The sequence below is a fragment of the Megalopta genalis genome, chromosome 11 (genome assembly GCF_051020955.1).
Source record: "Megalopta genalis isolate 19385.01 chromosome 11, iyMegGena1_principal, whole genome shotgun sequence".
Taxonomy (NCBI): Eukaryota; Metazoa; Arthropoda; class Insecta; order Hymenoptera; family Halictidae; genus Megalopta; species Megalopta genalis.
This window is the reverse complement of record NC_135023.1, coordinates 5,468,139-5,488,886: the sequence shown is the minus strand read 5'-3', so window position 1 is coordinate 5,488,886 and position 20,748 is coordinate 5,468,139. Positions and strand designations below refer to the sequence as shown.

Sequence of the window (20,748 nt, the reverse complement as noted above, 5' to 3'; positions counted from 1 at the left end):
TTACTCTTGCCACCTCGGCATTCTGTTCGACGTGTAACGTCGTTTTCATTGCAAATTGAACATCGAACATTTCTACCAAAGACTGCACTTTTCGAACGAATAATTTCCCCTCGCGAGCGTTCAAATTGCCATCGGAATACGTCGGTGGACGCGTGCCTGACGCAGATCGCCATGCTCGAATATCACTTTTATTTTGTTCCGATTTGTTGCACGAATTTATCGCGAAAAGCGATGACTTTGCGACGCTTTATCGTCTGACTCACGGAATCCGACGACTCCCGACATTCTTCTAGACTAAACCGGAAGATAGCGAGAATTAATTAGCATGTCGGGCACAATGTACTCGCGACCGATCTACGATAATCTGGTTTTCTCGATCGAAGAATAAGATTGTGGCAGCGTACGAGGAGAGTCGTTTATTCGGACCAAATAATAATAATAATACTAATAATAATAACAACAATAATCGAAAAGTGGAACTCGCATGACGCTGGGCCAGCACAGGCGTCCGATTGTCGCGTGCGCAATTATCTCGTCGACGAGGGGAAAGCTGCGCGCCGAAGGACGCCGATATTTGCGCGACAATCTCGCCGCAAACAGCGGAAAAGTGGGGCTCGGCCGATTCTACTCACCCTCTAGGACGTTGGTCACTTGCTCCTGGAAATTGTCGAACTCGAAGGGCGTGAGAAAGCCCAGGGAGCCCAGATGGAAGGCCATCACGGGCGGCACGGATTGCTGGAACAGCAAGCTCGCGTACAAGAGCGTCCCGTCGCCTCCTAGACAGACGATGAAGTCGATTCGATCCTGAAACGATCGACGGTTCAACTGTATACTGTCGAACGACTGGTCCACCTTTGGGTCCTCCATTGGGAACGAGGTATTTACCTGGAGATCGTCCGTGCCGTCTCTGAAGGTCTGCAGCCTGTCCCGGACCCCCTCGAACCTAGGGTCCCTAGCCAGGGCCGGGTCCTCCAGAACGGACGCCTCCACGAACACCACCATCCGCTTCTCCTGCGAAACGAAATTCGAACTCCTGAACTGCTCGTCCGATCGCATAAAACTAATGAGGAACGTGACGCAAATGCTGATCAATAGAGGAATAAAACGCATCGAGTCGCGTCGGCTCTAGCTCGTGAGAACCCTGCGCCGATTCGAACGCCTGCGAAACTTCTACTAGTCATGCTGAATCGATAAACCGATGGAGTTTGCACGCGGGTTTAGTCGGACTCGGAAAATTGCGATCGGCGCCGAGCCGACCAGCCGCGCGTACGTTCGCAAATTCGCGAACGTTCGAGTCCGTCCGGGGAATAAATTCGATCTGAACCCGACAGGTCTGGGAAAAGTAAAGAATCTCGGAAACGAATGAACAGAGAACAGAGATCATGGGGAACGCAAACATCGAGAAAGAAAATGTATTGTCCGTTGTCGAATAAATTATGCACTAGTCGATGCTGTTGGACCGCGTAGGTTTTGCACGGATTGAAGAAGTTTGAACGGAACACGAACACGCGCGATAGAACTCGATGGGTATTAAAAATGATACGGAAAAAGGATAAAATAGTAAGCGAATAAATTAACTGCCGAAGAAGACGCTGTTCGACCAAGCGAGCACGCTGGAAACCGGAGAAGGTCTAAAGATTGAATAGGAAATGGAAAGCAAATTCATTCGTGAATTTTCGAAGGACCAAGGGGAATCGGAGAAAATGAAACGAATTAAAGGAACCGCGCATTCGAATTGAAGTATTTTCACTTACCTCGATCAGCCATGTGACTAATTGAACGAAAGGCGGCAGGACCGACGAATCGCGGACCTTTTTGATGACCAGGACAGTGAGCGGCGGCTTGTACCACGTCAACCTCTGGGAGGCTGGGTCCTGTATGGTCCTGGAATAGAAGTTCAACGTTCCTGGGTGAACCTTGGCGGTCGAGTCGAGGGAGTCGCGGTTCTCCGCGGCGAAGTTGAAAGGCGAGACCGTGCGCGTCATGAGATAATTAATATTAATGACAAAAGCGTTCTCCGCTCGGCGATTAGCAGGAATCTTCCGCGACCAAGGACGAGGCGAACCGTTCTCCGCTCGGACAACCATCGGACTACGGTCTACAGTCTACGGTGTACACGAGGGTTCCGATTGCGAGCCGAAGCACTCGATGACCCGACTATTTAATATTAAACGAAATTGACGAACGGTCCCGTATGAAGCTCGGAGGGGCTTATCGGTGAATTACGGTCGCCGGGGATCAAAGGTGCGAAGGGATCGATGCATAATGCATCGCAGCCGTCCGGAGAGATGCCTGTCGTTCGGTCGTTCGAGAATCGATCCTATTTCCTTAGAACGCGATTTCAGAAATTAACTTTCGTCTCCCTTTCGGCGAATCTCGCCGAGTCATCCCTCTCGAAATTATTTTAACGACACACGGCGGGAAGGCGCGTTTCGTATAATTAATTATTGATAAATCGCAAAAAGAAGGGCTAAACTGAAATTACTATGTTCGTTGTTACAATGAAATGCCTCTGGACGAAGTAAGAACGGCTTCTTAACATTGTGATTTTTCGTAGAAACAGTATGCATGGTTAAACAATATCTAATCTGAAATGAATTGTAACCAATTTGAATTATTTTACATTTAAAATCAAGCAAACAATGCTAATGCTAGGAACGAGACAACAAACATACTTGCAACGTCGACAATTATTTAGAGGGAATAGTTGACAATGTTGGTAATAAGTTTGGAGGAAAATTTTTGAAAATTTTGAACTATTATATAAATTGGCAATGTGTTGAATGTAACTTTGAAATAAAAATTCACTGTGTTAGAAATCATTTCGAATTAAATATCGCCAAGAAGAGGAAAGAGAATATTGCCAAGAACTAGGAGAGAATTTTGGAGATGATACTGAACCAAGAACCGACTGTGCCATACCTTGTTTTCAATGAAAAATCGATTGAAATGATCCTGAATTAAGAATGGCGAATGCTAGGAACGATCGAGTTCTAATTCGTTGTCGCTGATGAGATTCGACAGCGTCCCGAGTGCAACGATGATCCTAGGTCCGATTGCATGAAGACGTGATTCGAGTGGCCTCCGAAGAGCCTACCTGACAGTTCCAACCATGACGTGGTACCGGATTGAGAGTCGCGCTCGCACTGAACGTGGACCGAACACGGCGGTACGTTTTTTAACGGTAAACAATCGGACGACGCGCAAGCGCGCACAGACGGTTTCGTATGCACGCGATTCGTGATTATGCGAATAATACGCGCGGGGACGACGCGCGACACGAGGCGATAGGAGGTGACGCGAAGCCGAGGCACCCGACTCCTCCGATTCACGTGCAACTCTGTTTTGCCCCGACTTTAGTTCACCGACGTCCTACTTTGCAGCGGGATCGATGAGTCCCTAGCTTTTCTCTGGCGGTGCATCTCGAACGATTATGTCACTTGCTCCGTGAACTATCGTGACTTTACTTTTCTCGTCGTAATATGTCGTTACTATGAAATCGATGCAATGTTTTTCTACTCGATCGAGAACATTTTTGCTCGTCACTCTCGATACAAAATGCTGACATCTCTTTAATAATTCCTCGTCGCGACAGATTTTTAAACGTGTCTGTCGACCTATCGTCGTTATGTGATCGCGGAACGGAACACGAGTCGGATAAACGCATCGTGGAATCCGATGGTGCATTCGTTGGCGATGTGCTAATGCGCCAAGACTATTCGGCAGGAAATTAGCAAAAGAATCGAACATTCGGTCAAAGGACCGAAGAGAAATAAATACGATGAACATACAAAACGGGGGAAGTGCAAACGAATTACCGGACAAAGTGCCGAAGACAATGCTGACGTGCCAAATAGACTCGCCGGAATCTCTCGGCAAACACGCAACTCCCGCGCAAATCATGCTAAACCTCTCATCAAAGTCCACTGCAGCCTCTACTTGCTTAACCATTTGACAAACCGACACGTGCGATTCGATTAATGATGCGAAGTGTCGTTCGTTAATGAAATTCGGTTTTTCCTTCCGACTGCAATCGCACGAGTCACCGGTGTTCCGTCGATCGCTCCTGCTGAGTAACTAATGAATGATACATTTTACATTTGGCATTAACATTGAACTTCTAGCTTCTAGAACATAGCGACTGTTCGTCCCACTCCAATATTTACGGATTCACGGCATACCCGATCGCCGGGGCAGGATGGTCAGCGATTTTGGCAGTCCCTCGACGATAATCGGATCGCGGATGACTTGCATTTTCACGGAATTCTAGATCACGCGAACGATAGAAAATAGCATTCTATAGCAAATTGAATTTCATACGAATTTCGACAATACCTTGCGAATTTGCGAATACAATAGCCTGCGAAAGCCGACTTGGATTATTCGTAGCCTCGATTATATCAGTTATACAATGAGATATACAATCAGTGGCGTTTCGAGCCACGAGGGTTTATTTATCTAAATTATGCAGAACAAAGTAGTCGCGAGCATTTGTTCCACTTCCCCTGCACGATAAACTGCGTTGGTTTTTCCTCGGACATTACTGTTTGAAGGCTGGAGCATCGTTCGTTCATTTGCATATTCAAATGCCTTGTCATGTATATAATTTATAAGGTCGCTATTTTTATATTACGATAATAAACCCGGACACTCGGACTCGCTGGAGAAGTCATTGTTACGGACAATTAGGTCGTGTCACGACGCCAGCGTGTGGCGCGTCGGTTTCGAGCCGAAAGAGCCGCGCTTTCCTTCGCTGCCATAACCGCTGACAAACCGTCTTATTAAAACAAAAACGTTTTTGCGCGGCGTCGCGTCGTCGTAACCGTTCCGCGAGACTTTCTAGCAGGATCGAGCAGAGCTACAACGATCTCCTCTGAGAATTTCTAAACAATTAAAACGTCCACCGATCGCCTGTCTCCAATTATTTCGTCCGCTCGGTGCAATCTGTCTAAACTTTTTATCGCAATTTCTCGCGGCAGTGCCTGGAAACCGACGGAGAAGTTTTCCGAGAAGTTTCAGCGGCGGAAAGGCGTTGAAAACGTTAGCATTTCTCGAGATTGCTCGGTAGATGTTGAAAAAGAAAAAAAAAGGAGAACAAGGTGATACTTACATGACCATTGCAGAGTTTTTCATAATACGCCCGCATGGGCCGAACTGTTGAATGGGACTGGGCGCGTTCAGACTTCTCGTTCTCCTGGAAACAGATGGAAAATCGTCAAAAAAACGGCTTCGAGAAAACGATGTTTCTTCGCTGTAATCGATAGCGGTGCACGTGAAAATTCTAGCCACAAAGTTACAGAGCGAAAATTGTAACAGTCACGAGTATGTAAATACAGGAGATGTAACGTAACATATATAATTTCTTTACCCGATTAGGTGTTGTTATGCCATACTCTACAGAATTATGCAACGATTGCACTTCTTTACGAAAGAAAGTAGATACGTTTCAGTGCCAACTTTGAAATATGTACCCGATGTAAAAGTATTCCGCCGGCTACAACATTAGCGACGTTGATCCCATTAGCGAACACCGCGCGCGCGCGTGTGTTCGGTGTCGTTTCTTGAATTATTCGCGACCGGAAGCGACGGGAAGATTCAGGGACAGAAAAAAAAGAAGAAGGAGGAAGATTGCTCGTGCGAGCCGCTCGAGCGACACAACAGCATGCGAATCAATTTGTGATACATTACGTCGGCACCGGGCAAATCGACTGGAGGATCCTCCTTTGAATCACTATGAACTGCGAGAGACGTCTGACGGAGAGCATTCGATCACAGTCGTGCGTATACGATCGTTCGAAAAATCATAAAATATTATTTCACAACGAATTTCAAGCGGTTCCTTGAATCGTCGTCGATCTTTCCCGATCGAAAAAGCAAACCCATTCGCGTTAATGTTTCATCCGCGAAATAAACGTTCGCAGCATCGGCGGCAACAAACGGAAGCCAAATCGAAATTTCATTTCTTTCAGTATATTCTTCCAATCCCTCCGTCGTTCTAAATTCCAGTTGCTCCCGATGATTTACGCTTGTACGTCAACGAAGCGGCGAAACGATAATAATTTCTCGGACGTGGGTTCCGTTTTGTCCGTGATCTCTCGCGGACGGATTGACCAAGGTGAATCCAACGGTGACGTAGCACGTACGTGCTCCCTTCGCAAAAAAGACGCTATGCGTGGTTTCGTCAAACGTCGATCACGTTGCGAATTGTTACGCGGCCGGATTTCATGCATATTTAACGGCTCACACTCGCGATCCGGTATCTGCGAATATGCATCGAACTGCGACCCATTCTTCGTCTAGATTGACGTAAGACGCGTCAAGCGTGACACTACCTACAGGCCGGCTTAATGAGACCGTTTATTGTACTTGGACGATCGGCTGACTTCGAGGTTGAAGACCTTCTCTCCGGCAGCGATCGATTATCTATTACAATGGTCGCCCGCCGATTCTAACTTCGCGATGATAACACGCTGGATCCCGAGACCTTATATAACGTGCCCGGGAACGATCGTGCCGGTTGAAACGTGATAAACGATACGGGTCGCATCATCGACCGTTCACGTGATCACTGACAACGCGAGTAAACGATAATGGTAACACACGCTATGGTAACCGATTATGGCCTTTACTCGCGCGGATACGCGACCGTCTCGATAGCGTTCGATTTTGTATCGCGCGGTTGTGATACGGATAAGCGTCGAGTCTCGAGATTAGCGTGATTTAACTCGCAGAATTCTGGATTCGTTTCCTTCTTTTTTTGTATCTTGCTACAAGCGAGCAAATAATTTTCTATCGATCGGTTACGGAGGTACTGGAAAAATATACTTTGCGGAACGTGGAAGCACAAGTTGCTCGCACTTTGCATTCGAATCGAAAGAGGCGCGTTAAATGCACTGCAAAATTAAATGTGCTACGTGAGACGATTAATTCTTAAACCGTGGTGGCCAAGATTGTCCGAACCTTGTTCCCCATAGCTTAACAATTAAGCTGAAACTAACCGAGAAAAACTGAATTCCCAATGTATCGAAATAAAAATTGTTTCAGCAGTGCGCTAGGATGAAAAGAGTAAGCCTGTTTGCTAAAACGCAGGATAAACGTTCGAACAGAGATTCGCATTCCAAACTACAGAAAGAAGAATTACCTAACAATGCACAATATCGAAAGAACAATTTTTACAGCGAAATGCAAAAGAAAGAAAGGATATGCACAGAAGTAGACACACACGTACACAAACAGTCGTCGGCAAAATGCAGTATGCATGGCACCAAACTAAATCCGATCGTCGGACTGCACGCCTCGAAATATTCGCAGCAGATAACATTTTCGTTTCTCATCGCAACAGAGTTTACAGAAGCGGTAAGTTTCCATCGGAAGCTTCTCGGAACCGGAATCAACGGGCAACAACAAGAACCTCCAATTTCTTGCTCAACTTTAGCGAACAAAAAGCTAGCTAGAGAAATAAATCCGTAATTATCTACTCCGTTCGTGCCGATGCAATTAGCGTCAGCAAGTAGCAACGAGTCCCCGGGGCGATCTATTAGAATCGATAGAATCACAGAGAGCACACAGACACCGTCGACTACTTCGGAGAATTCTGCAGTTTTTCTCTGCAACTTCGCCGAAGACGATTAAAAGCTGTCTACCTGAGCACTCGGTTGCGCAGAGCGTGATCCATCGACGACTTGATCGATCCATCGGCGTCGAGATGCCCGTTGCTTCTTACGTCCAGCAACGGCGACACTTGATCGGTCATTTTTCTCAACGGACGCGCCGAAATATTCTGTCTTGAGGAAGGATTTTCTCGAAGATTCAAGCTCGCGTTGCGAAAGCCATTCACCGGGTGTCCAAAGGTGCGCCTATGCAAATCGCCTCGGACCTGGACGACGACTCTTTGTTAGGCAATCGTGGAACGACTTCGATTAGGGATCCACGGCGATCTATCGCGCCGAGTTATCGACGGAGCTGGCTTCGGCCGGCGTCACCTATCGAACCATTTTTTTCCTTCGTCAACGTGCAACGATATCGCTCGGTTCGCCAGCTAGGTGTCACGGATACCCGTTGCTGACACGATCATCTCGCGTTGCATAAAAATTCTACGCGCTCTCGAAACGCTGCCGCGATCCTTGCAAAACGCCGTTCTCGCTTTTTTTTGCGAAATTCAATCCGCGGAAGACCGATTTATGGCAAATTAACGGCGGCCTTCGACGACTGCCTAACGCGTTTCAAAGGTGATTCATTTTCTCTATGGTTAAATTAGAACTCTTCCCCGTTACACCCCTCTCGCGCGGCACACGCTGCGACGAAACTTGCGGTGATCGAAAATCGATACTCGATCGCTGTATAATAAATCGAAAAAGAAATTGCTCGAGAGAGAAGTGACTCAGCGGTTTGCGTCGCGCCGATCTTCGTTCTTTAGCATTCGGTTTTTTTAATATCCACTTTATCGCGTGGATATTGATACTATTGTGTTCGCATATTGGCTCGAAACGTCGACAACCTGTTTAACGTTAGCGTTCGAATCGTGGGAGTCACGTTTCAGTAACACGTCCTCGGAGAGTCGCAACGATTTGCAACGAATGTAGGTCAGGTCATACGAAAAAACGAGAACTGGTTCTCCTCGACTGATTGATACAGCGACACCGTACGTTTCCAGACGATTTACTGCACGATAAGCGTAAATAAAACATGTCCGACGAGGAACCGTCCAAGCTAATGGTGCAGCGATCTGAAATTTTTCAGCAGAGACAACGACACCGATTTCGACCGTAGTTTCGTCGCACTGCGCACTATGCACTCCTATCAAACGGGAGGCGTCTCTCGCGTGACTTCGAAGACACGGAAAGCAAATTTTCCGCGCGTCCTCGGCGAAAGGGATCACTGTGCTCGCCTTGAAACTAATCTGACCGTCGACGATCGCGCGAGCCGCTCCTTTGGCCACTGATTGCGTCTCCGGACGATCGCGTTCAATGACGACGGCGGGCTTCAAAGCGTCAATTTAGCAGCCTTGAACCTCCGCAACGATCTCGAACGCGATCTCTAATTGGATCTGCCATTGTCCGAACCGGAAAACGCGGGCTCCCTCGGAAACTGATCGCGAAACACACTTTTCCGAGCACCGAGAACTTTCACCTGGCTCCGCGACGAATATTACGGCGACGCGACGGTCCAGCTGCCATAACTGCCGGCGAGAGCAGCGAGAAAGGACCGGATCGCAAGGTGGCCGACACCGGAATGACCACCGGTCCCTCTAGTGGCCTGCAATTATGGGATTCTTTCTATGGAAGTCCGTCGGATCCGCGCACCGTGGCCCGTGCCCCGACGCTAGCCGAGCCACGGTTGCGCAACAATGCTCGATTATGTCATATCTTATCGCACGGTGAATCTTCCACCGAGATTAGCCAACCCCCCTCCGCGCACTCCTATTGTGACATCGACACCGTGCGCAGTATCCAAACTAATTGTTGCAAGTGCACATCTCTATGCAGATCCTTGGTGTCGTAAATCTCTCTGCTCACAATTTTGCGAACGGGAACGGTACAACCGTAAACTTAGACTCATTTTAAAGCCCGAACCTTCTACTTTCGCGATCCGTTGGTCGTTTTATTCGATCGCGGTTCGCCACGACACAGCGGCCGGGAAACCGAAGACGTGTTTTTCCTCGCGTATGCTAGCTATTTGGACGTCCGTGGAAGCGCTCGCAAAATTTTTTCACGGCTCGAATTTACCACGGATTCGAAGATTGGATCTTCCTCTTTAAAACGACTGTAAAAATATCGATGTACGATTTTTTGGGACCGGTTTATCGAACTTGGAGCGGAAGGTGTACCGCCAGATGCACGGTGATACGAGATGACCGAATTTGATCTTTGTTTCTGGCTCATAAAAGGATCCAAAAAAATCGTACACTCCGTTTTTTGTAGTCGTTGAAAAGAGGAGAGTTTATTCTTCGTATCAACTGTAAATGCGGTAAGGAAAAAAATTTTCCAACGCTTTTACGTTGACTACAATTTTCCCAATCCTTCCCCTGTTCGGCACGGTCTGCATATTGCCCGAGTTTGCACGCTGATTCGTCGCCGAATTTGAATCGAAGCCGAACAATTTTACGTTTCCCAGTGTAAGATCAAATTCTGATCGAAAGGATGGTCCGAATGAGAGAATTCGTCGGACCGTTTCCAAATCGTTAGGCAACTTTTTCCCCTCGGTTTCACTCGATCGCCGCGAGACTTTCTCCGGTCGATTGAGAAACCCGAAGAAAAGAGAGATTTCACGGGAGTCTGCGAGGGCTCCGCGAAGGGAACAGCCACGAAAATATGTACTGGCAATGAGAAACAGGCTCGGGCGTTCCTAATTCACTGATCGGAGCCGAGAGAGATCCCACGGAGCCGAGAGATTCGTTTCGATCCGTCGAGAGGAGAAAACGATCCGGTTCGGTAATCGATTGCATCGCCGCGGAATTGCTGGGATTCCGGGGATGGCTGTAACGGGGGCGCCATGGTTGCACAGCAGAGCACAGCACAGCACAGGACAACACGGCACAGGACGTCGCGAGACGGCACAGCACAGCTCAACGTACGGCCCGATGGGAGCCCATGGGCCATCGGGCGCTCCCCAAGTGAAGTCGATTCAAGCCGAGCCGAGCTGAGCCGAGCCGAGCCGGATGGAATGCGCGGCGAAAGGTGAACGCGTTCTCGCTCTCGAAGAAAGGAACAACAAAAAACGCTCCCACCCGTGCAGCCGTGGTTCGAACAGGTACCCGGTGTCTCGTTGCACCCGCGCGAATGCACAGACCATGTACGCCAGTGCACGCGCGATCGCATTCGCCACCCCAAGACGAACGTCCACCCCCGATAGACCGTCGCAAGGCGGATAGAACTCTGAATAATGCATTTTCGTGAAAAAGAAACGTACACCGATGAAATTGGAGTGGTTTTAAAGCTCGTGGTATCTACTTTCCCGCACCGTTAATTATTTCTCCATAGAATTTTTATGAGCGACGTAGCCGACGAGAAACCGAAGACGCCTTTCTTCTCGAAAATGTCCACGAAAATCGTCTCTATTCGAACGTCTCTAAAATCGTTCGAAAAATTTTTCCTGCATCGAGTTCACCGTGGATTCGAAGAGCGAAGCTTCTTCTTTACAGTAACATCAAAAAAATTGATGTACGATTTTTCTCGAGCGTTTTATTTAGGTTTCAGCGTAAAGTGTACTGCCAAATCTCCAATAACGCGAGATAGATCCGACTTCTTCCACCTCTTCGCTCCGCAAAACGGCTAAAAAAAATCGTAGATCGAGATTTAAGGGCTCGTTGCAAACGGGAGACTTTATTCTTTAAACTCGCCGTTGTCTCATTCGCGAAGAAAAATGTACAACGTTTCTAGAGACGATTCAATTTGCACAATTCCCGAGAGAAACGATCGGGAGAGAAACGCTTTCGGTTTTCCACCGACTGCGTCGCGGAGGGATATTCTCGAAATAAAATGAACGATGATCAGCGAGAATAGCGAGGCTCCGAGCTTCGAAACGAGACCAATTGTATCACCGTACTATTCTTCGTCGCGAAATTACAACCGTTGGAACGTCGACGATGTCCTCGAAACACGGAAATCCAGATCACTTTCCACAGCAACCACCGAGTCCTCTAACGCCCCCAGTCTCGGCAAAAATGCTCCCCCGAACCATGCACACCCACTGAACGTCGACTGCACGACTACCACTCGGTCCGATAAACAATGTCCTGTCCCTGTTTCATGGGAGGCGAGCTGCGCGAGCTGCGATACTGTTGTCCGCCGGGTTCTTCGAGTCTTCACTTCGCACGATAATTTCCGCGTGATACGCTATCGCTATGCGGTCGCCGATACCCTCCCTTGTGTCGCGAGATCATGGTTGCGACCCTGCAGCGGCAATCGACTTAAATACGAATTTCCGAGGCGGACGCACTTCGGCCGTCGAAACGTTTTGGAGTCCCAGAAGCGATTGCTCGACTTTTCGCAGGCGGAGCCCGACCGAGGCGGATCGACGTCGCGGAATGGAAGCACATGTTATACCAGCGAAGATTGAGGTTATCCTGCATTCGGGGTTCGTAAACCAACACGTGCCCTACCTTAATTCATCCTCGTCCATGGGCACCAATCGTCGAACGGGATTCCGTGTGGGCTGCGACGCCGGCGGACTTCAGAGGGCCACGCTACGGCGAGCCACGCACTGGCGATTCGCCGTCCCCGATTCGGCAAAGAAGTTCACGCGGGGCCTGCCCATGAGCAGCAGAGAACAGAGAGCAGAGCAGAGCGAGCACAGGACGGTACAGAGCCGTGCCTGTGCAGAGCAGAGCAACGGGTCGAGAGACGCTGGCGACGCGGCGCGGCGTCGCGACGCCCGGTGCACTGCACGCATGCTCTGCCCGCGACGACCAATCAATTCTGTCGCGGGCCGCACCGCGTGGCTATTTTCTAACCGATTTTATTTAACCTCCTTTTACGCAACGCCGTTTTTACGATGCGATAATCCACGATGCAGACCCGGATGGAACCACTGTGCCGATAGCCCGCAGCTAGTGCGCAGATTCGCTTATCGCCGATCGGGCGACTCCGACCTCTAAAAATTTCTCTTTTAATCGATGCACTTTTCCGCGACATTTGTTGCGTCTGTATTTTTGTTCCGTTGTTTTGTCTCCGCGTGACTAATTGTTCAGATTAACGCTTAGCCAATCGAACGGGGAGATCTCCCCGTTTTAAATTCAGTCGGTTGCCGACCGCGAATGGATGATTGAAAATGATTGCTTAATTTTATTAAGATTTGCAAGAGGCACGCGAATGCTGAAGAAGTAATCGGTGTCATATAAGTTTGCTACATCATTTTTGTTTAATCGAATGAAATATTTTAATTTCATGACAATTTTTGAGGTTTCTAGCGCGGTCGTGGAAGTGTTAAGACCGAGCTTTCCGTTCTCAATAGCCGTCATAAACTCGTCACTTTCGAAGGGTCGACCCGAAATCGTCCCAACATTTGAGGCTACCCGACGGTTGATCCGGAGGTAGCAACGCGTTGCCGAGGTTGAAGATTCCACGTCAAATTTTGCTTCGAGAAGGCAACGGGGGTGGCTCGTTTCAGACCTTCACGAGGGACCGTGGATATTTGAGCAAAATGAACATTAATCGTAGCAGCTGTGTCGGGAGTTAAATAGAAATTGATTTATCTTGTAAATAGGTCGTTGGCATATAAAATCCGTCACGATGCACAATTTATCCGAGTTATAATTCCAATTCGGTATTGGTATTCTATCCTAGAGCAGTACGATCTATCGCAGAAATGCAGCGATGCAGTTACACGGAGCAATTGCACTTTCGTTTAATTGTTCGCGTCATTTCGAGGGAGAAAGTATTTGTTCGAAGTTGCCATAAATATTTCAGTGCGGTCAAAATTCCTGTTCATTCGTCGATACGAATTTTCATTTAATTTACTCGGGGCAACGAAAAATAGTACTCACTGCGAGGTAGTCTTGAGTTTTCGAATTTTCGTTCGATTTCGATTCCACCGCCTCGGAGTTTTCGGAGACTTTTGAAACTGTGTGGCTTAAATCGTTGCGACGTTGATCGAGCGAGGCACAAAGGAATGTAGAAAACCTCGAGGAGGAAGCGTATTGTTTCCACTATTCGTGAGTTTTGATAAGGCAATGGATTCTCTGTTTTAATGGGCACGATACGTCACGCCGAGTGGAAGGAGCGTTGAGCAAGCAAATGACTTCGGTCAAGTTTCACACGAATCGGAATCGGATTACGCGGTTCCAGTTTAATTACGAAATTGAACTACCGTAGACTGGTTTCGGTACAGCTTCGTCAGTTCGGCTTACTTTTCACTCGCGTCGTGCCGCGTCGCGACCGAGTACTACTGGGTCGCATCGCGATCGACGAACTAAATTATTCCAATGGAACAACGATCTTTAAAAAAAAAATTCGTTCCATCGTTCGAATCCTCGTGCGAGATGCGGAGAGTGCGAGAGGACATTGCCGCCGGAAAAAAAAATAATTCCGGTACCGGGAATCGAACCCGAGCCTCCTGGGTGAGAGCCAGGTATCCTAGCCACTAGACCATACCGGATTTCGATACAAGAGATCGTTCGTAAGGGCAGAAAATTCAGCCAAGATTGTTAATTATCGCGCTATCCAAATACTCCAATCGCTGCACAAAGTGTTCCAGCAAAAAGGCCGGGGTAGATTTCCTAAGCGCGCCCGAAGGGTGCTAGGGTGCGCCAAATATTTTGCGCGCACTTTCGGCAACGTGCAACATGTAATTCGATCGCTCGATCTGTATGCAACGAGCACAGATAATAGCTCCGGAGGAAACACTCGCGGCACAGAAATATTTTTTCGCGAGCAAATTATTTTCCGCATCTTCCGAAAGCGAAAAAAAATCCCCGAGCCCTTCCAATCGGAATAGAATGCGCCATCTTACAAATGTCTTTCGGCAGCTAAGATGCAACGAAAAATTTCGCGCGCAGTCCCGTTGACATAGAACTTGATCGCTCACGGTCAACGGCAATCGAATCGCAAGCAAAAATATTCTTTGCGGCTTTCGAACCGAGGAGGATAATCGAGTGGCCTGCATTATACAACACGTTGCCAGTCGGTTACGCGCGCGGACGCCTCTTCCCGTGAAAGTGCAGTCTGTCGGCATGGCATGGCATGGCATGGCATGGCATGGCAGCGCGACCAACGGTTTTCCAGCGCTTTCGAAAATGTTGTCAAAGCGATTACTCACGGCCATGTACCGGAACGTTTCCGACGTCGCATTTCCGGGTCCTTGTCGTAATCGTCGAGGAAGGGCTTGTCGTTGCAGTGCTCGTCCGCCGCGTTCGCCGCGTTGTTCCTTGCCATGCACCTCCAGTCGAGCATCTCGCTGACGCTTCGCCGACGCGGCTTGTCCCTGACCGTGTCCATTTCGATTTCCATATCCATGGTCCTCGTATCATCGAGCAGCGCGATCAACGTGTCCTCGCAAGCCCTGCGAGCGTGTTGCGCGTTTTCGGAGGCCTTCCCAGAGAGGATTGCACCGCGTGCACCACGCGCGATCTACGCTCGAGCACGACTAACCAGCAGCTTTTATCCAAGCAACACGTGTTCGTTGTTGTCGCGGACCGCGCACATGCTCGACACTCGAAGATCCAACACTCCCAAAGTCTCGGGCAGAACCGTTCTCGCTCGGAGAGATCGAGGGGATCGGCGGCTCGTCACTGTCCGGCAGCTCGGTGATCTATGCGACTCTTCCCGCCGGGCGTTCACCGATTTCTGGAAACGATCGACGGAGAGCCGGCGCGCGCCGAAACCCTCCGACGTCGATCAGCTGGCCACGTGACACGCCCTCGCCTCGCGCCGCTTTCAAACGCCCGCTTTCTTTTTTATGCCTCCCTTACGCAATCGGCGGTCGGGGCCCGGTCGCGGGCCACCGGCTCGGATCCACCGCTCCGCGGATCCTATTCCTCTGCGGAGCTGCGCGCAGAAAAAGGAAAAACTGTGCCGCGATTCGACCGACCCCTGCGACGTCTAAATAAAACCGCCTTAGAAAGCGTTGCGCAACCCGCGCCTGACCGCTCGTGAATTCGCGCGCGGCCGACCGGCCGCGGATGATTCGGCCGCCCGAAAAATCGCGGCAACTCGAAGACGTGCTCGGGACGCGTTCGAATTTGCCGCCGCGATCCCACCTCGTCGCGCGGAATTTCTCCGCGGTTTCGACCGTTATCGGACTCGTTTACCCGTTATCTTATCGATTTACGTAAAATGCGCGCGTGTCGCACGCTACGCGTTTCCGCGGAGCGAGCTTCGCAATGTCTTCCCAGGACGACTCTCGCGGCTGGATTTCAAATCGGAGCGATCTCTGCCGGTGTCGGCGGATCGCGTAGCTTTTCGTGCAAATTGTGACGCGTTCTGGAAGAAGGTACAAGCGGCTCGTCGCGTTCGCCGCCGCTCTCGAATCTGGAATCGAAGCGACGCCAGACGTTCGCGCGCGCGAATTCGCGATCCGCGAGGACGTTCAACCGCGACCGGTCGGTCGGACTATTTTTAAAAGAGAAAGCATACTTACAAGGACGATTATTTAGTTAAAAGTATAGAAAGCGCGCGTCGCTTAGGGACAACGTTTTACGCAGTGTTCTTAGTCGCTTTTCACGGCGTGGCTCTCGCGACGCCTTGCGGGGCCACGGCCGGCCTCCTCTGTTCGCCGAGGAATCGATCGGACGCGGGTCGAGGACTCGGAACGGTTTCGAAACGAGGAACGAGACCCGCGAAAAACGGCGGAACGAGCGAAAACGGGGCCGCGGGAAAACGATCGTCGGACGAGAGAGCACCGCGATCGACGACCGCTCCGAGTTCACTGAGCAGCGACTTTACCGGCCGCAGCCTCTGAAAGGCACTTAGGGCTTTCTAACTCGCTGCACTCCCCACCCCGTCTCTCTTCGCAGTGCTATCTTAATGCGTGCGATAAAAATTCGTCGAGGAAGTTATGCTCGCGCCGTTCAACCGTGACCGGACGGCGCAAACTCATCCGGTCTATCGAAATTCTGCTTGGAACGATCGTCGAGCAACGTTTTGCCATTTTTCTTCGGTGCTGTAGAATTGGGATAATTGGAGAACGACGACCCGATTTTGACGTATCGTGACGCCTAAGCTCCAAATTCTGGGCCAGATCGATCTAACGCTGTCGATGCTAATTAAATGAAGTATTGACACCGTTCGGCGAATCGAATTAGCGGACCCAACCAACGGATCGATCGGAGCACTGTCCCAACCTTCTTGGTATCTCCAACTTCCAACGTTTCGCTCTCGCGTTGGATAAATCGCTGTTACGTTAAATCGAAAAATGTACTTTTTTTAAGAACGATCGAATATTCGACGCTCGATCTAGAGGTCCGAACAAAAGAGAACCGCTGTTCGAGTACTATTGTAGAAGTACTATTGTTAGAAATTTCGGGTGGATAGACATTAGGCTTTCCCAATAACGGTGTTCTGAGTCTAATATAATTCTCTCGCCATAAAACTCCCTCGTCTTCCCCACTCCGTGGCCAGATCCTTCTAGAAAACCACCTATGTTCGTCAAGCTTGCGGTACAACCTTAATGAATGCGCCCCATCGAGTACCTGAACAAATCCGTCGATACAAATTACGGAGAGGCTACCATAAAGTAATCGCAGGCGGATTCGAGCCAGGCTATTAGCCTTCGATTTCTTTTAAAAGCAAGCTGTCGTCAACATATTGTATTGTATTCAACAATTTCGATTCGCATGCTACTAGAATGATCGAGGTGTTTTTTACGGTTACTCGGATCCCTTCGCCCGCGGCTCGGCTAGCTCTAATTGGTGAAAGCAACAATGAGAGGCGAACGAACGATTAACTGGCTCATTTGCGAGGAGACCTTACAGCTGCGCTAGCACCGGCTCCGACAGCCTAGGCTCTGCCATGCTTGACCCATTTCCATTGTTCTTTCCCCGGGCCTCAAAAAAAGAACGTTCCTTTTTTCCTTCGGCCCTGCGGCCGATCTATAAAATTTCCTTCGACGCTTCAAAAATGGAAAGCTAGACGCCGACCGAGCTGCCATAAATTAGGCTTTTTCCTACGACAAATCGAAGGTCGTAGAACCGCTTTGCAGCCGGACTCCTCTATCATCGGACTCCTTTTTCGTAGAATCATCGGTCAGCAATGTTTGTTCGAGACTGCGATGCAGCTATGCATTTTGTATAACTTCCTTGAATACCGAAGCCGACTTCATTATCGCTTCTGCGACGTATTAATTATACTGTTTGCTCTGTTATTCATCGCCGAGTCGGCCGTCGGAATCTGCTTCCTGGTAAATGCTGTGTTGTGCAGCGCTCGTTGCAGTCTCCACTACTGCAAAAGAGGTTGTCACTCGGGGAGGTGTCACAAGATTTCACAATGTAATCTCACAAATCGTCGATCCATTGTTTCGGAATCAATTTCGGAGCGTTGCTTCGTGATTTTAGGCGAACGGTTTTAGGCTTGTTTCCGATTTTCTCCTCGGACTCGAGTCTCTCTTTGGTTCTTTTTCCCGATTGTTCGGTCGGAAAGGTTACATCTTGATAAGAAGTTGGTGGTCGACTTCCGGCCGTCGACACTCCGTGTGACCAGTGTTGTTGAACCCTGTGTCGAACGGTCTCGACTCGAACGGGCTTCACCTGCTTGTTCTTCTCTCTCTCTCTCTCTCTCTCTCTCTTTTTCTCTCTTTCTCTCTCTTTCTCTCCCTTTCTGTTTCTGGGAGAGGAGAGAACGTTTCTCGCGGATCCGACGCGCCACCACGATTGCATAATAAACAGTGATACGCAGCCGCGAGAAGTATATATAACAAGCGGGTCGCAAGGCATAATTGTAAACCAGTTGCGCGTAATGCAATTATGGTATGAAAGTGATCAAAATTTATTGCGGCCGCCGGGCGCCGCGTTGCAAAATCGAACGGAGAGTTCGCCGAAATTCGACGACGGAGTCGTGCGAATATATTTTCATTGCAATAGGCGCCATGTCCGTCGACAAGTGGTAAGACAATTTAAATAATATTTCAGTTAAAATCGATTCAGTGTGTTCGCTTAGAATTTTTCTCAAATTCCACCGAGGCTTATGAATTTTGAAGATGCTAGAACCAGGTGGAAGTTCAGATTCAAAGCTCTATGCCGAATTAATCGACTTTCGATAATATCAGATTTTAGCGTATTATCGATAAAGCAGAGCTTCGCGAAGATGCGCGTGGTTCGCTTCGAATTCGACGAAAACTGAAACGATAAAGAATTTTCACCTCTTTCATTATCCGACAGATTCCATGCGCGTGTTCCTGCACTTTAGACATCCGCAACTAATGAACGAAGGCGCAGTCTATGCACAGGAAACGAATACAGATTGCTTTTCTCGGTCGTGCACAAGGTTTCTGAAATTTCAATAGCGCTTGTGAACAGATTTTTCGGAATATCCGAGCAGCCTGGAAGACATTTCAGATTCAAATCACCGTGCACAGCGAAGTTAACTAGCAACAATTTCCCCCAGAGCTCGTCTCTCTGAATGATAAACACTTTCTACGAGAAGGAAGCACGTACGGAGTCGGTCTTTCCTGCATTCCGCGAAATTAGATACTTTCTCACAGAGGAATATAAAACTTGTGGTTTAAGGACGACGCTCTGCGGTCGACAATGAGGCTCCCTGTCCTTCTAGAAGCGCGTTTACAAACTATGCTAATGATGCTCGTCGAGTGGTGGTGTCGTCATCGGTTGCACCTTCTCAATCTTTATACGACTCAAATAACGTCGAAGGAGACTAATAGAAAATATATTGAGATAGGTTGGGACTGTTTAAAAATAGTTAAAATGGAACAGGATTTAAAATTCTGTTGTAAATTTATTGCACGAAACTCGAATAATTAGAGGAGAGCGATAATTTGAAGGACTGTTTAAAAATAGTTAAAATATAGTAGGATTTAAAGTTCTGTTGTAAATTTATTGCACGAGTCTCGAAGAATTAGAGGAGAGCGATAATTTGTCGGAAATACGATCGGAAAATAATTAGACGGTTAACGTTTAATTTTTGTTTGTCAGAAAACTGAGAATAGTTTGTTTTTGGTCGTCTCAACGCCGTCAATTTTGTGGACTGGTGTTCGCGAAGCGAATACGGCGTTTCCGCCGTGAAATTACAATAGTGAACTTGACAACGAACAATTATAGAACTCTAACCAACGGCATTGAGTTTAAATTACGCGAAAGTGTGTCAGCGGAAGCCATTTCTACAGACAGAATGGAAAGTACTAGCACGTGCGATGGTGGTGTAATGGTGAGCATAGTTGCCTTCCAAGCAGTTGATCCGGGTTCGATTCCCGGCCATCGCACAACAATTATTTTTGACATTTTTTTCCCGAATTTTCGAGCTCGAAATCTGCACGCTTTGCACCATCCATCGTTAATTTTTACGAATTTATTTTTTTTAAATTATCTTAAATACACTGTCGAGTATCTTCGACGTGAATAATTCAATACCTCGCGAATGCGATCGATATCTTAAGAAATTGTCTACGTTGCAATGTTAGGTGCAACAGAAGTTTGTTACTTTTAAACGATCGCGTACGTTTTCATATATATTTTTAATATTTTAGGCGATTCAAGCTGGAGTTCGATTTTCGTACATACGAGAAATTGATAAATTCCGATTTTAGTAATTATGTAATAATTGTTTCGGACATTAATGATGTTGCTGTCGCGATATCGTTGCGGTAGCGTTAATTATTAACGCGATTTCAACGACATGTTTGCAGCAGCGCGAAGCATATCTCCGCGAAAATAAAGCAGCGTCTGCAAGAAGCACTGCTGGTGTAGTGGTATCATGCAAGATTCCCATTCTTGCGACCCGGGTTCGATTCCCGGGCAGTGCAGATTTTTTTTTCTTCGCGAGAAAAATTCCGCACGGTCGCACATTCCTTCAGCGCACGATGCGTTCGAAAATTTTGCAAAAATCACGCTGCGAACGCTCTCCCCAAAAAAGTTCGTCAACGTCGAGTTACGACACGTTACGAAACTGTGCACTTACTGATTCTTCGATCGTTCTCTAAACGCGATACCGACGCGATTATTTATTCGAACCGGCGATAAAAAAATCACAGATCAAATTTTCCAAGCGATTCTAAAGAAGCACAGACGAATCGAACATCCTCGTAGACGCACAAGTTTCTCTCAGCCGCAATGCGATTGCAATAATCGCAATGAATTTTCAGCTC

The 20,748-nt window shown here is 48.2% G+C and overlaps 1 protein-coding gene and 3 non-coding genes across 10 annotated transcripts in view; 2 read left to right on the top strand and 2 right to left on the bottom strand.

The window, feature by feature from the left end:
* Positions 1–20,748, bottom strand: part of LOC117225909 (NAD kinase) — a 34,907-nt gene that overhangs the window by 4,734 nt on the left and 9,425 nt on the right. For 2 of the 7 annotated variants that reach the window (XM_033479724.2, XM_033479725.2), the window contains 4 exons: positions 5,111–5,194; positions 1,755–1,884; positions 886–1,011; positions 633–804 (listed from right to left, as the gene is read on the bottom strand). In XM_033479724.2, coding sequence (XP_033335615.1) covers positions 633–804; positions 886–1,011; positions 1,755–1,884; positions 5,111–5,194 — 512 coding nt within the window. Of the gene's footprint in view, positions 1–632; positions 805–885; positions 1,012–1,754; positions 1,885–3,097; positions 3,257–5,110; positions 5,195–7,643; positions 8,054–12,100; positions 12,258–14,754; positions 15,239–20,748 lie in introns of those variants that run through there. The other 5 variants (XM_033479722.2, XM_033479723.2, XM_033479728.2 and 2 more) reach the window with 5 other exon arrangements.
* On the bottom strand, positions 14,023–14,094 carry TRNAE-CUC (transfer RNA glutamic acid (anticodon CUC)). The gene has a single exon. It is a non-coding gene; the product is annotated as a tRNA-Glu (tRNA).
* On the top strand, positions 19,795–19,866 carry TRNAG-UCC (transfer RNA glycine (anticodon UCC)). Its single transcript has one exon. It is a non-coding gene; the product is annotated as a tRNA-Gly (tRNA).
* Positions 20,336–20,406, top strand: TRNAG-CCC (transfer RNA glycine (anticodon CCC)). Its single transcript has one exon. It is a non-coding gene; the product is annotated as a tRNA-Gly (tRNA).